Below are 15267 nucleotides of genomic sequence, written 5' to 3'. Positions count from 1 at the left end.
AGGTGACCACAATATGTTCGAAAGTTAGCGAAATTATTTCTTTAAAACATATGGCAAGAACTTGTGAGACATACCTTGCACATATTCGCGCCATAATTTTTGATTAAGCGTCTCAAGATTGGAAAAAAATCCGCCTGCAGAAACTTTGCACCATACCTGTGGCACTTATGATAGCCATTGAACATGTTCTCTTCATAAACTAAATGATGCGAGAGAGACATTTCAAATAATGTAGCAATTTGAAAGCGTAGAGCTTTTTTTCTGCAGAATGATACAGATAACATTTCTGTCATACGTTTAGGTGTCAAGAATTCTAATTCGTTTAGGTGTTTAGAACTTACTAATTCTCTCTACTGAATCTGACAGGGTATGAACACCAGTAATTTGTAAAAATAATTGACCATATAGTGCCTATTGGAAGCTAGCTAGAATTTAAAAAAATGGTGAGGAGCAGCCCTCTGGAAAGGTATCTTCACAGACTGCTTCTTAGCTCCTGCCGCTACATGTAGAATGTGTTTGCTTGCCAAGATCAAGGGGTGGTTCAGTGCTGCTTTAATGCACAAATAGCAAGAAGGTCTCGGTTTATTTTTCAGTGCCATCTGCTTTTAGAAATTCATTGCTCAGATACGCCAAAACAAATGCTGACTTGTGCATATTGATCTGGGGCGCTATAACGTAAAATGATTCCAAACTGTTTTGATTCCAAACTCCTGACGTCAAATTTACGTAACCAGCGACGCAAGCATCGGGCGGTGAACCGCAGCGTTGTCTGAACAACCCAATCAAACACTCTCCTCGTTTATAAGAGGTCACCTTTGTTCGCTTTCAAAACCAATAACATTGTCTACACTCAGCGGCTTTTCTTATCTAATTGGCTGACAAGAGGCGAGGAGCACGCTCTAGTGGAGAGGGTTTCGATGGGGCCGAGCCAGCACAGTGAAAATAGATAACAGCATGAAGAGGGTGGTGCCGGCTTCTCCGATTTGTCCGCTTCGCCTTACTTAGCTTGCGGTGTCTGGTCGAAAATCGCGGCGGCATGCAACGTAAGGATAAAAATACCACTAAAAAAGATCCTCAGCAAGGAAGAGTTGGCAGAGCGATGTCGTATGCATGCCGAAAGGGCTCGATAACGTTTTACTGCCACGCAAAAACGTATATCATGCGCAAATTAATAAATACGTGCTCACCGGCAGGTGCGAGTAGCGAGGGCCTGAGCGATCGGCGGGCAGCCATCTTCTATTCCTTTCGGAACGGGGCAGTCTGTGGATATTCAGAAAATTTTTCAGTTTTGTTCGGCATATTAATGCAGTTTTTTCGCGTACACGTCACTTTGACGTGGTGAGTTTTCGCGGTTTTGTGAAGTCGCATGACAGACAGCCGAAGTGGGCGTAGCCAGAAAACATTCGACCAATAGCAGAGGGCTAATGGTGAAAGTGCGTCGAATCAGGGATGATTATTTTTCTTTTGTGGGGTTTCATCATGCATAATCAGCGTGTACACGTTATATCAGATAGGGAGCTATAGCGGTTTTCGTGACGCCGCGTGACAGACAGGCGAAGTTGGGAGTGGCTCGAAAAAGTTTTCACCAATCGTGGAGGCTGATTGCAGAAATTGGAATCAAAACACTTTGGAATCATTTTACGTTATAGCGCCCCTGTACAGCAACGCATTGACAAGCTTTCCAGCCACATGCAAAATAAAAGTACTACTACAGCCTACTTCCTAAGCTGACTCCAGCATACTCCATTCCATTCAAAGGTTCCTGCTGAAGCCTATAGATTTCTATGGGATCAACTTTTGTTATACCAATCCTAAAATGAATTCAAACTTGGCTGGCCATCGCACACGTGTTCGACCCTAATGGTGACCGCATTAGTTTCGAGAATCCTAATACAAGAGCAGAGCTGGTCAGTTAAAAACACTGAATGCTTATTTTATGGAAAGCTTACGGGGTGCAGGTAGCTCCAGTCGAGGTGAAGCAGGATGCCCCTCTTCACCATGGCCAGCTTCAATGCCTAAATAGAACGTTTATGCATATACACTTATTTTTGAGCCACTATATACTAAATCAACAATTCAGAAATTTTCAAAGCAAAGGTATAGTCATAAAAGAAAATGTGGGCTGTTTAAGTAGCATGGAGGTTTTTTAAAAAAGAAAAAGAATGCAGCTACTTAAAAAAAGTTTTCCAGTAAAAGAAAGAACATTTTGGTCCAATATACTCATCCATACTCCACCATTTTTTGGGGACAGATAGAGAGCTATGCAGGAGGCAAGCACATGTCAACACAAGGCTATATTAATGTTGAAATGACTGTACGGTATCCTGGTAAGCTTTGTTGCACGCACTTCGACTTGCCACTTTAGCCTGATGCTGTCACCTCTAGCTTCCTGGTCAGCCCAGTTGGCATAGCGACTGCTCTGTAAATGTAGCGCTGCTCCGAGTTTGCCTTCCCCTTTCACATAAGCATGAGCATAAAAAAACAAAAAACACAAGCAATTACCCGACAGCTCCGTGGTGTCCACGGCCGACTCACATTCCGCCTTCTTGGCCCTCCTCTTTGCCTTGTCATAAATGCCTTTGAAGAAAGTAAAAATATTCAAAACAGATTATAATAGACACTAAAACAACAAGCAACCTGTTAAGCTATGCAGGCTACATTCAACAGACAAATGTCATGAATAAGATATTTGTGACCTCTGTGAATGCCCACAGCAAACTGCGCAGACATTGCGAACAAGCTGGCACAGCTTTGATGACGTCAAAGTATCAGTGGTACAAGGTAACATAACTCAGGAACTGTAGAATAACACTAAACAGTTAGTTTGTCATTGTTTTTATATTGTTTGCAAGTTTTCAGTTGCGCCCACCGCCACCAACAGTCAGTGTTATGACATGTCAGAGACAGTCAAGCACCTGCAAATCTCAATTAACAACGAATCATTCATTATTACAAGCCCCTGTCAACGCAAAAATGCAGATTGCATTTGGTATAACTTGGGATGGCAACATTCAATCTGGCCAAAAGGTTCAAGCCTCTTGGTGCACAGTTTTTAATGTTAGATGTTCAACAAACTATGCAACCTTCTAAGGCAGGTTTACACCTGCAAGATATCAGCCATAAAATGACAAGAGTGCTGTTAATATTCAAGCCATTGCTAATTTTACAGATGTAGGCATTGCAAGCTTGGCGGGGAAAAGTTATGCATAATAATAAACAGCGAAGCCTTGATTACTTTACTGTATTTTCAATAATGGTGCTTGTCAACAGTAATTGCCACATTTTCAACAGCTATACAGAGTGCATCATACACAAACTTTAAATTGAAGGAAAAAAAAAGAGGGGGGGGGGGGCAAACGAACTGTATTGGTCCTCACTACCGTGGTCTTAAAGGGACAGTAAAGAGAAAAGTACTTCCGCATCAGTAAATTACTGTTCAGTCTACACAAACAAAACAAAGTGCATGTTCGTTGGAGTTTGGTTGAAAAAGCGCTAGTATTCATGGTCACGTCATGCAAGTAGCAAAGCAATGAGCGAACGTTTTATTTGTTCTAATTGTCAAGATGTTAATTTGGGAGATGAGCATCATAAGAGACATCAAAACAAACTGTTTCCAGCGAGGAACACATTGTGTATTAATTTTTTTTCAGCAATGAACCCCCCACCCCATGAAATTTGAAAAAGATCTGCATGGAGTTACAGGGCCCTGAAACTGTCTTAGTTGGTAAGCAAGCTAGCCCTGTCATTGATAATATCATAAATATTCTTTACACAATGCACCAACAGCTCCCCGATATTATGAAATACCAAGATAAAGGAAATGCACTGCTCCGAGTGGTTAGCCTGTGACGTGCAGTTTACTTTCCCGCGTGCCTCATAATCGGAACTGGCTTTGGCACGTGAAACCCCAGAAAGAAGAACAGTTAACTTTCCCCGCTTAGACTGTTGGATGGCACAGCAACCTTTTGCACACGGGTGCATTGACGCATGGCAGTTTTCATACTTGCAGGCTTCTCTCCACGAGAAAAAAAAAACGCGATGTGGACCTTGCTAGAAGCATGTCACTCTAATATATCATACAACTTCCTGATCAACACCCGAACAGATAGATGACTAAATTATAAGTGTTAGCTATAACTAATTAGGTGCCAAGGGCTAATAAATTACTGGCCATTTCTCAACTGGACTCTGAATAACATGCATTTGTTTTTATTTGTGTAAAATTATCTGTGTATTTTTAAAGCTTGTTACATAACAGCTGGGACACTATACCATCAGGTTTTTTTTTTATATACAGAGGGTAGTGGTCACAGGTACAAGGATTAGTTACATCACAATGTCATTCCTACTTATCCAATGTTAGCTGTTGCAATAATACGACAAAAAAGAACGTATTAATGCAACACAATATTAGGTCAAAACAAAAGGAAAGCGTGGTACAGTAATTGGTGCATTTAGCATATGAGCCCTTAATACAGGCATGAGACAGTGAAAGGGCTGCAGCAATACATTGCAGTTACTGCCCTCATAAACTCATAATCTTGAACTTGAGCTGTTTGGAAGAGATGACAATAATACTCTTTTGATTTACGTGGTATATACGAGTTCAAGGTACAAGTTCAACAGTCGTTCAAGACAGCCGAGCATAAGGTTAGCCGTGATATGTACGTCAAACTTATACAGAGTGCTGAATGATTTCGCTGCGCCTGTTCGAAAAAAGGTTTTGCACTCATCACTGCACTGTTCTTGCTCAAATTTTGCAGAACGATCACATTTTGGGGTCGCCTTCGTTGAGTATGTCACTTACCACAGTTAATTGCCTGGTGTTTTTAGAAAAAAAAAGTGAAAATCTGCCTTCACTTGTGGGGATGTGACCTGCTGCAACGAGAGCACTAGCATAAACTTGTGTCGCTGCCTGCTGGCAGCTGCAGAAAGCAGCTGGTCAGGGAGGTTTTCCACATGCTCCAGGAGCAGGCAACATGCGGCAAACCTCCCTGACCAGCTGCTTAACGAAACTTAACACCCATGAATTTTGTATATGTAATGAAATGTAACAAAAATCGTCCGTGTGGAAACGCGACTGTCACGAATAAGCAATTGGTGCAAAAGTTAGGTGCAGAACTATTACTACTGACGTAAACCACCTCATGACTTGCCGAGAAGCGTGTTGACTGCTGCACATTACCTCATAATTTCTGCCTAAGGAAGCTGGCATGACATCAGAATCGCCGCACATATAAGCAGCCATTCTGCGCCTAGTCTCCGCGTAGAGTACGGGACACGCTGCAATTGAGATGTTCTTTTGTATGCACTGAATCTGTTTTAGAGGTTTTGCTAAAGATCCATTGTGTGCCACAAGCGCTCCGCTATTTACATGCGCCCTTTGATTCATGTGGTCGATCCACTGCATAAGGCTGGAGCTTTCTGTGCAAGCATGCGAAATCAGCGGTTTCATTAGAACACGTATCCTTTTGCACGCGGTACAATTAAGCTCGTCTCCCAAGAAGAGCAAAGCTAGCGGAAGGCGGTGAAAGTTTACGCTAAGTTGTGAACAACACGTGGCTGAAGCGAAGTGTTACATGCTGATCTCATATCGTGGCACTAACACGCACCACTCGTACGGGACGAACAGGGATCCATTAGGCCACGCCGAGCACTAAAGAAGTCTCTTAGATTATTTTTCAGGTGCTTTAATGTTCGCATAGAACCTACATGGTTTTGTTTGGCACCACCGCAGCAGTGACGTCGGAATTTCTCGGGAAAACGGCTAATGTATTTCCTCGCCGGCACGATTGCGTGTAGACTCCGCTGCCCTAAACGATGCAGTATATGAAATGGCTGTGGCCGGGTAGCACGCGTATAGATCCCCGACAGACCTCATTCAAGATCTATAGTGTAGCTATATCGCGCAGGTCGTGTATGAAATTTATCTACGCCCAGCGTCTTTCTGTGAATCAAAAAAGCGGTCCAGTCAATGCCATTCCGGAGTATATAACATGCGCGCATGACTGAACTCATCTCGAGCGCACGTAGTACGCGACCGATCGGCCTAGCCACACGTGCGCTCGCTGCATATTTGGCACGCGCCATTAACTACACAAATACTCGCACACGACGTTGACCCGTAGATGAGAATGCACACAAGGTACAATCACGACAAGAAAACTCTCGTATGGAAAAAAATTCATACTCACGCACACGTTGACTTCGGTTTCCTCGGTTACCACGTTGCGCACAAGGCAAGGCATGGCAAGGCTGTCGTCGATGGCGATGGCGCAAATTCCGGATCGCAAGGACAGAGAGGAATTCGAGGAACCGACGCTCTTTTTTTTGCGCCACCTCTCGAATCGCCAGCGCAAAAGTACATTATTATTTCATTAATTAAGGCGCATGATACGCAATAAAAACAAGCATAGAGGGAAGCGCGTTCAAGTCGCGCGGGTTGCACCAGAATCATTGAATGACAAAAACGAAAAAAAATGTATATTAATGTTTGTATTAACCCGATCCACAATCCAGCTTTCCGTGGCTGCAGAGTGTACTAGCGGCTCCTTCGCTTCGGTGTAGGTGAATCGAACGTACCTTTGACACGTTCGATTCACCTGTATTAACAGCTCATTCGTTTCAGCGGTGCAGCAATGGCGCCTTTGAACACCCTATGAGAAACCCGCCGTTCATTTCAAAACGTACAGGAAAGCTGCAGGGCTGGTTCGCGATTTTGCTGCACCCTTTCTACTGTCGGTGCCGACTTGGTGCAGTCGTGTAGGTACAGTGCCCTAGAATGCACATACATTATATTCTAATACACTGTGGTACAGGTGCGAAGCAGCAGCGCAGCAGACAACACAGCACACGTGCACAAGCGCCATTAAAAACATAGCTTACGGGTATCTGCGTGTCTAGGCAAGCGCGGGTATAATAACGTCTCTGAAGCCGATTACACCAGCAGCTCAAGACCTATTTAACGCACGCCGTGCAAATTGGTCGAACAAAACACACACCTGCACCGGGTCTGCACCTCGGCATTCGTTTCGCGTGCCGCGCTGTGCCCGTGCCGCAGAAATCGAGCTGCATAATTTCTTAACTTTTCGTGGATCGGTGCGCGAACTGGTTCACATTGGTGCAGGCGAATCGAAAAATGTCGCAGTTTCGCCCGAAAGGCGAAGCGTCAATGGCGATAGCGAATTAGCAGAGATCTATGCGGAGTAGGGATAGTAGCTTTATCGGCTGCATAAAGTTGGACACATTCTCTTACTAACTGAATTAACAAGCGTGGTGTCAGCGCGCATAAGCACACATGAATAGATCACACTCGATGACTGCAGACAACCACTGTCAAAACGCTGGCAGCAAGCGCAGCTGCCGCAGCGAGCGAGTGAAGGTTTGTGCGGTTTATCACTTCAACGGAAAACTGAGCGGCCGAATGCACAGCGCATACAAAGGTCAGAGCCGTTTGGAGGTCGCTTGCAAGGTACGGTGCGCGCGACAAGACCGGCAGCCCGTACCGGCGCACACATAATAATGAACCAAGCGCAAAGAAGTACATGAACGCATTTGTTAGCAGAGTAGAAGCCGCGTCCCCCCCCCCCCTTCCCTCCCGCACTTCCTTCCCGCTTTGCTCTTTTCGCGTGGGAGATTGCGTCGCCAGTTCCTCTTGCACCTGGTTGCAATATTTTATCGCCCTTGGACTTTATACGGAACCTCACGCCGATGGCGACGACGACGGCAGAAATCTGCTTGAAGTGTCCATATAGTTGCTATTGCAATAAAAACTTCCTTCATGGAGGAAGAAATTTTTCTCCCTCCATGGTTTGATTCGGTTCGGCTCATGCGTTGGCAGGCCGGCTGCTTCTTGCTGTGACTGACTGCCCCACTGTGCTGATGCTGCCCACGCTTTCGCCTCATCGTCGTCTTGGGTTTTTCGGAACGGGCTACAGCGCTGCGGTTTCGACATCTGACTCATCCCTTTCGCTCATCATGCCCTCCAAGTGGAGGAAATGCTGAGTCGTAAGAAAGGAATACAACAAGGTAATGAATGAGCTAGGACTCGCGCAGCTTGTTGGCCTTCCTTGTCCAACGACGAAGCTGCAAGCTTCACCTCTGGAGACAGTTCTCGCGTAGAGCGACTTTCGCCTCCGAAGCCGGGAACCAGCAGACAATCGCGAAATTCAATTTCCACGGATGACGGAGGTGAACCTCCGTTCAAACGGTTGAACGAGTGGTCGAGAAGCGAAGCCTTTGTCGACGACGTCTGCATACAAGAAGCTCCTTTTGTAGAATGCCAATCAGATAGTGCGTGTACGTCCTCATGTGAGCACAGCGACTCTGAGCAGCTCAAGTGACAGAGTTCCCCAAGGTAGCGATTCAAGTGAGGAGTCTGATGACTTTCTCGCTTCAGACAGCTTCACTGGGCCAGGTGAGGGAATAGCCTTCACTTGTAGTCCAATGCTCTCTCATATACTTTCCGAACAACTGTCTGCAAGTGAAGAGCTTGCTGTAATTGCTTCCAAACATAACATGGCGCATGCATGCATTAACGATGTCCTCGATTACTGCCGGCGAAGAGGCATCTCTGACCTTCCAAATGATGCTAGGACAGTTTTTAAAACAGCGAAAAGCTCAGGTGGAGCAAAGTGGCTCATTTGTGCACTTTGGCCTTGCAGAAAGAATTCGTCAAGTGTTGCAGCCAGGGCAAGTAGTTCCAAGAGAACTGAAGCTACAAGGCAACATTGACGGAGTCCCTCTTTACAAAAGTAGCCAGCTTGCCTTTTGGTCCATTTTGTGCCGCATAAAAATGTGGAGGCATCACGGCCATTTGTTGTCAGTGTGTACTGTGGTGCAGGGAAGCCGCCATGTCTGCAGGATAACCTAGAGCCATACCCACTGAGCACACATTGGTCTAGAAGCCGTCTTCAAGACGTCTTGACAAGATAAGCAACACGTCTTGAAAACTATTTTAAACATTTACAAGACGTCTTGAAGATGTTTTGTCAAGATATTAAATACTTCTTCAAGACCTCTTACCAAGATTTTGTCGGACGTCGTAAAACGTCTTGTAGCCGTGTCTAAGATCGTCTAATGCACCGCCAAATACAGGATATCAGACGTTTTACAAGACGTCTTGTAGACGTCTCAAAGACGGCTAGAAGACGTCTTGCAAGACATCTTGGGAACGTTTTGAATACGGCTACAGAACGTTCTGCAGGACGTTTTGAGGATGTCTTAAAAGCGTTGTTAAATGCTTTAAGCATCTACTGGTCGACTAAGGCATGGGCTTTTCTATTCGCTCGTATTTAGCTAATTAAGCCTAAATATTGTTTTACAGTATTTATTGTAATTACAAAAGATAGTGACAGTGAAAATATACTTAAAGTGGAGAGGATGTGACATCTCAACACGACGTAGGTTGCTTCAATACAGAATATGTATTCCATAAAGTTACCAAGTCCACTTTAAGGGAAAAAAAGTGCAGAAACAAATAAGCAATAAACATGCCGACTATGAATATATATATATATATATATATATATATATATATATATGTTGTCACGTAGTAGTGACGCTGAAGTAAACAGTCGTAAAACTGTGTATGAAGAAACTAATTCTTTATTGGGCGAACCTGTGCCTGTTGTGTCATCACCCCTTAGATAGAACGCGTAGTGGCGCTCTGACGTCACTGTAGTCTAGAATTGTTGTATCTGAGATAGAACGCACGTGCCTGCGTGTGTGTGTGTCTGTGATGTCACTGATTAGTAGCTCTGTATAGCTATATAAGACGGCCACGTAAGTGCCTTGTGTTCTTTTCGGTTGTATTGCAAGTGGCAATAAACATGTGTTCTGGCAAGTAGGCTACTGCGTACTTGAAGACACAACAGTGGCGACGAGGGTGGGATACGAATAGCGGACGATAGCCACGGCTGAAGTGCTCGTTGCGGATCTAGCTGTTTGGGAACAGCAGGCGTCTAGGCGGACTACCACAGCATGGCTTCCTTTGGCCGCTTCGAGTCGTTCACGGAGGTGGGAGACGAAGACTTCGAATTTTACGTGGAACGCTTTGAACACTACATCCGGGCCACCCAGGTCAGCGACGACTTGAAGGTATCCGCTTTTGTGACTGCCATTGGAAAACAGGCCTACTGCACGTTGAAGAATTTGTTGGCCCCAGTGAAACCCGAAGCCAAAACTTACGACGAACTGGTCAGGGCTCTAAAAGGGCACTATTCACCGAAGCCCTTGGTGATAGCAGAAATATTCCGGTTCAACCGTCGGTCGGAGCAAGAAAACGAACCAGTTGCTATGTTTGCATTGGAACTAAAAAGGTTGGCTGCATCCTGTGAGTTTGGCCAATTCCTGGATGACGCTTTGCGGGATCGGTTCGTGGCCGGACTGAGAAACGAAGCAACACAAGCCGAGCTTCTCAAGAAGAGTACCCTGACGTTCCAAGCTGCTTATGACCTTGCCAAAAGTGGTGAACTCGCTCGCACAGAAACAAGGAAGATTCACCCTAAAGACCTCGGCGAGGTGAACCTGGTCCAGCAACCCCAACAAAGAAAACCAGTGGCCACCGCATGGAGAAGGGCAGCGAGCAAGAACACGGAGCGGCAAGCCGGATCAACGGAGTGTTTCCGTTGCGGATCGGCGCATGCCGCCGCAACCTGCCCCTTTCGCAAATATCGATGCCGTGCCTGCAAAAAGGTGGGACACCTCGCAAGGGTCTGCAGAACGACGCCCCGTTCGGTACACGCCTGAAGAGAGCACTGGTTTAGAAATCTCCGGTGACTCGGACGGTATAAGTGTTGAGGACGATATTTTGCTTAGCCATATTTTTTCATGTCAGAGTAATGACGGTAGCTACATTGTGAAAGTTAAGGTGGCAGGTAGGAATGTCAAAATGCAAGTTGACACAGGAGCATCTGTGTCTATCCTGCCAGAAAAGATGTACCGGCAATATTGGTCTGACTTAGAGCACTGCACGGGCTCGGGCTTACCCGAAAGCCCGGGCCCGGGCCGGGTAGAGGAGTTTTTTCACGGGCTCGGGCCGGGCTCCGGCACGGCGTGTGCTTTTTGACCCGGGCCCGGGCCGGGCTCGGGCTTTCTGCGAGTTATTCTCGGGCTTCTCAACTCTGAAAAACATGTATTTTTCGGTCTCGGGCCGGGTTCGGGCCGGTTTCTAGTCGGGCTCGGGCCGGGCTCGGGCTTAAGGTAAAGGGGTAGCGGGCCGGGCCTGGCGGGTAACGTAGATTATTTCCGGGCCCGGGCCGGGCCCGGGTCTCGCCATAAAAGATTCGATCGGGCTCGGGCGGGCCGCCCAATGTAAAAACGGGCCCGGGCCGGACCCGGGCCGCAAAAATCGGCCCGTGCAGTGCTCTAGTCTGACTTACCTCTAGAAAGTTGTAGTTTACGGCTAAAAACGTACGGAGGTGTCCCGCTGGCAATTACTGGCAAGTTGACGGTGCAGGTAGAGCAAAATGGCCAAACCGCGACCTCCTTGCCTTTAATTGTAGTCCGAACACCACAAATATTTGACACTTTGTTGTTGGGCCGTAATTGGCTAGAGGCGTTGAAGTTGGATTGGACGAGCGTGTGTAATATCGGTCTTGATAAATTGGCCGCAGTCATCGAAAAATTTTCGGAAGTGTTTGAGCCGGCACTAGGACTGATAGCTGACGCATCGGTGAACCTAGTGCTCAAAGACGGCAGTACACCTGTTTTCTGTAAGCATCGACCTGTGCCATTTGCACTCAGGGACGCCGTAGCACAGGAATTGCATTCACTAGTGAAATCGGGAGTATTGGTGCCTGTACAGCAAAGTGATCGGACTACGCCGCTAGTAGTCGTACCCAAGGCTAATAACAAAGTTCGCATATGCGGAGACTACAAAGTGACTGTAAGTGCTCCATCTATTTTCCAAGCCGTGATGGATGACACGTTAAAGGGTTTGGACAGAGTGTCATGTTTTCTTGATGATGTATTAATAGCAGGAGAAACAATGGATGAATGCTATAATAAGGTCGAGGCTGTGCTGACACGATTCAAGGAACGGGGTGTGAAATTGCGGAAGGAGAAATGCAAGTTTTTTGAGAAGGCTGTGACCTATTTGGGCCACGTGATTGGTGACAGAGGAATCCATCCTTCAGAAGACAAGGTGCGCGCTATCAAAGAAGCACCAACGCCAAAAAACAAGAACGAGCTACGCGCCTACTTAGGCTTGTTAAATTTCTATGGGAAATTCGTACCGAACATGTCAGCACAGCTTAAACCATTATATGACTTGCTAGCTGAGAATGTTCAGTGGAAATGGACGGCTTCCGCAGAAAAACCTTCAAAGCATCCAAGGGCTGGCTGCTGAGTGCGTCCGTACTCACCTACTATGACCCTTCAAAGGAGCTAGGGCTGGTTTGCGACGCGTCTTCGTATGGTTTAGGCGCAGTCCTTTTTCACAAGGAAGGATCTGAAGAAAGACCAATCGCTTTTGCGTCTAAGACTCTGACTAAAACGGAGCAGGCGTACGCCCATATCGAAAAAGAAGCCCTGGCTGTCGTGTACGGGCTAAAGAAGTTTATAAGTACCTTTACGGGTGGAAATTTGTGATATACTCCGACCATCAACCCTTAGTGAGGCTATTAGGACACGATAAGCCAATTCCTGCTATGTCGGCGGCACGCGTGCAGCGTTGGGCCTTACAGAATGCTGCTTATGACCACAAATGGGTTTATCGCAAATCACGGGATATCGGCAACGCTGACGCACTTTCACGCCTGCCGCTTCAGAACACAGGTGACGTGTACACAGATGACGTGTACAGAGGTTTTTCTATGCTGGACGAGCTCCCACTCTCGGCAGAAGACATTAGAGGGGAAACAAGCAAAGACAAGCTGTTATCAAAGGTCTTGTTTTACACGCAGGTCGGCTGGCCTTCAAAGGTGTGTGATGACGCTTTGCCACCATATTTTGTGCGACGAAGTGAGCTCTCTCTTGACAGAGAATGCGTGACGTGGGGAAATCGAGTGATAGTGCCAATGTCTCTTCGCGGAAAAGTGCTATCGCTGTTGCACGAAGGCCATCCTGGAATGGCACGTATGAAAATGCTGTCTAGAGGCCACATGTGGTGGCCCCGCCTTACGCAAGACGTTGAACAAACAGTGAAATTATGTGTCACATGCCAGTTGACCGAAAATGTGGCACCCAAGGTTCCTGTAATGTCGTGGGGAGTGTCTAGGCGCCGGTGGGAGCGTGTGCACTGGGATTTTGCTCATCGTGATCAGCATTGGTTTCTAGTGCTAGTTGACTCCTATTCAAAATGGGTTGAAATGTTTGTCACGAAGTCAACTAGTAGTGAAAAGACAATAGAGAAACTGCGCACAGTATTTGCCGCGTATGGGTTACCGGAAGAAGTGGTAACCGACAATGGCTCACAGTTTACATCGGCCCTTTTCGAGACATTCATGAGACGGAATGGCATTCGGCACACTAAATCGCCTCCTTATCACCCGGCATCAAATGGCTGCGCGGAGCGTTGTGTACAGACTTTTAAAAAAATCTTTTTAAGCAGGTCATGGACGAACAAAGAAATGGGCAGATGAAGTCTCTCCAGCACCGGATCGACCAGTTCCTATTCAACTATAGGAACACGCCAACGGGGGTCACTGAAGACACACCGGCCCAGCTATTCTTATCGTGGAAACCGAGGACAAGGTTGAGCCTTCTCCATCCGGATATCGAGCAAAGGATGAAAGAAAAACTTGAGCGAACAAAGCAGTCGGCAAATCAGCGACGAGGTGCGTGGAGGAACTTCGAAGAAGGCGAAGGTGTCCTTGGACAGGGTCTACGCCCCGGGGAAGGGGAGTGGTTGAGCGGCAAGGTAAACAAACGTGTGAGTTCAAGCACTTATGTGGTCGGGATAGGGAACGAAGAGCGGTACTTTCACGTGGATAATCTGCGACCGCGAACATTCCAGGAGTGCTTCCCGCAATCGGTTCATGCGCCATCCCCAAACCTCGAACCGCCAGCATGCAGCCAACACATTGTGTCTCGTAGGTCGCAAGGTGCACACCCTGTGAACGATAGCGGTGCGCGAGAGACCGTTCATGCGCCGTCTCCAAACACCGAACCGCCAGCCGGTAGCCAAGACATTGTGTCTCACAGGTCTTTAGGGACACACCCTGTAAAACACGACGGGGAGCGAAAGGCGCCTGACACCGGTCAAGTAGGTGAACAGGCAGTAGCTGCCAACACAGAACATGCCACCCCTCCGGACCCATCGTCTGCAGGCAGGGAGTTCAGCGGTAGCGCATCGCCATCTTCCCAACCGGAGCTTCGACGCAGCACCCGGCAAAGACAGCCGCCCGACCGCTACTAAGAACACTTGGGGTGGAAGGGAGTGTTATGTCATCACCCCTTAGATAGAACGTGTAGTGGCGCTCTGACGTCACTGAAGTCTAGAATTGTTGTATATGAGATAGAACGCACGTGCCTGCGTGTGTGTGTGTCTGTGATGTCACTGATTAGTAGCTCTGTATAGCTATATAAGACGGCCACGTAAGTGCCTTGTGTTCTTTTCCGTTGTATTGCAAGTGGCAATAAACATGTGTTCTGGCAAGTAGGCTACTGCTTACTTGAAGACTTAACAGTGCCCACAAAACCAAGCTACACTCGAAGCACAACGAAAGCGGTGAACACAGTCGGCGGTCGTCGAAATCTGATCAGCGGCGAAACGCGTCGGCTTTTATACCTGAGTCATCGAAGGTTCCAGATTAATCCCTGATGCCCGCGGGTCTTCCAGAAAGTTCTAGACAATTCGCGTCGGTCATACAATCAGATAACATAAGCGTCGGTGAAAACAGGCAACGGAATGAAGCATCGATAGCGTTCTAGAAACTTCCGATACAGGCGCGTCCTGCGCCGAGCGATAACGTTTAACATTTGTTAGCCGGTGGAAAGCGGCCACCGGTGAAAGATAAACATGTATACGTGTCAAAACCCTCCCCTTAAAAAGCATCGTCCCGATGCTAGAAACAGAAAGCGAAAACAAAACCACGCGTACAGAAAGGAACAAAAATAACCAAGCAACAAAGGACCTAAGTTCGTCAGCGGGCGTAGAAAGGCTTAAGACGCACCACGTGGATGACTTCAGGTCGTGCGCGGCGCCGCTGTGATTGCGAAATACCGTCTGGCACGACCTCGTAGTCCAGTGCGCCAATACATCGGATGATCTTTTATGGTCCGAAATAGCGACGTAAGAGTTTCTCGCTAAGTCCTCGTCGGCGT

At 47.0% G+C, this 15267-nt stretch overlaps 1 protein-coding gene across 1 annotated transcript; it reads left to right on the top strand.

The window, feature by feature from the left end:
• The first annotated feature begins 9981 nt into the window (after positions 1-9981).
• On the top strand, positions 9982-10749 carry LOC125946302 (uncharacterized). Its single transcript, XM_049669015.1, has one exon. The coding sequence runs from the start codon at positions 9982-9984 to the stop codon at positions 10747-10749; it is 768 nt and encodes a 255-aa protein (XP_049524972.1).
• Positions 10750-15267: the final 4518 nt, after the last annotated feature.

Source organism: Dermacentor silvarum, chromosome 6 (genome assembly GCF_013339745.2).
Source record: "Dermacentor silvarum isolate Dsil-2018 chromosome 6, BIME_Dsil_1.4, whole genome shotgun sequence".
Taxonomy (NCBI): domain Eukaryota; kingdom Metazoa; phylum Arthropoda; class Arachnida; order Ixodida; family Ixodidae; genus Dermacentor; species Dermacentor silvarum.
The sequence above is the reverse complement of the archived record's forward strand: the minus strand, read 5'-3'. Positions and strand labels throughout refer to the sequence as shown.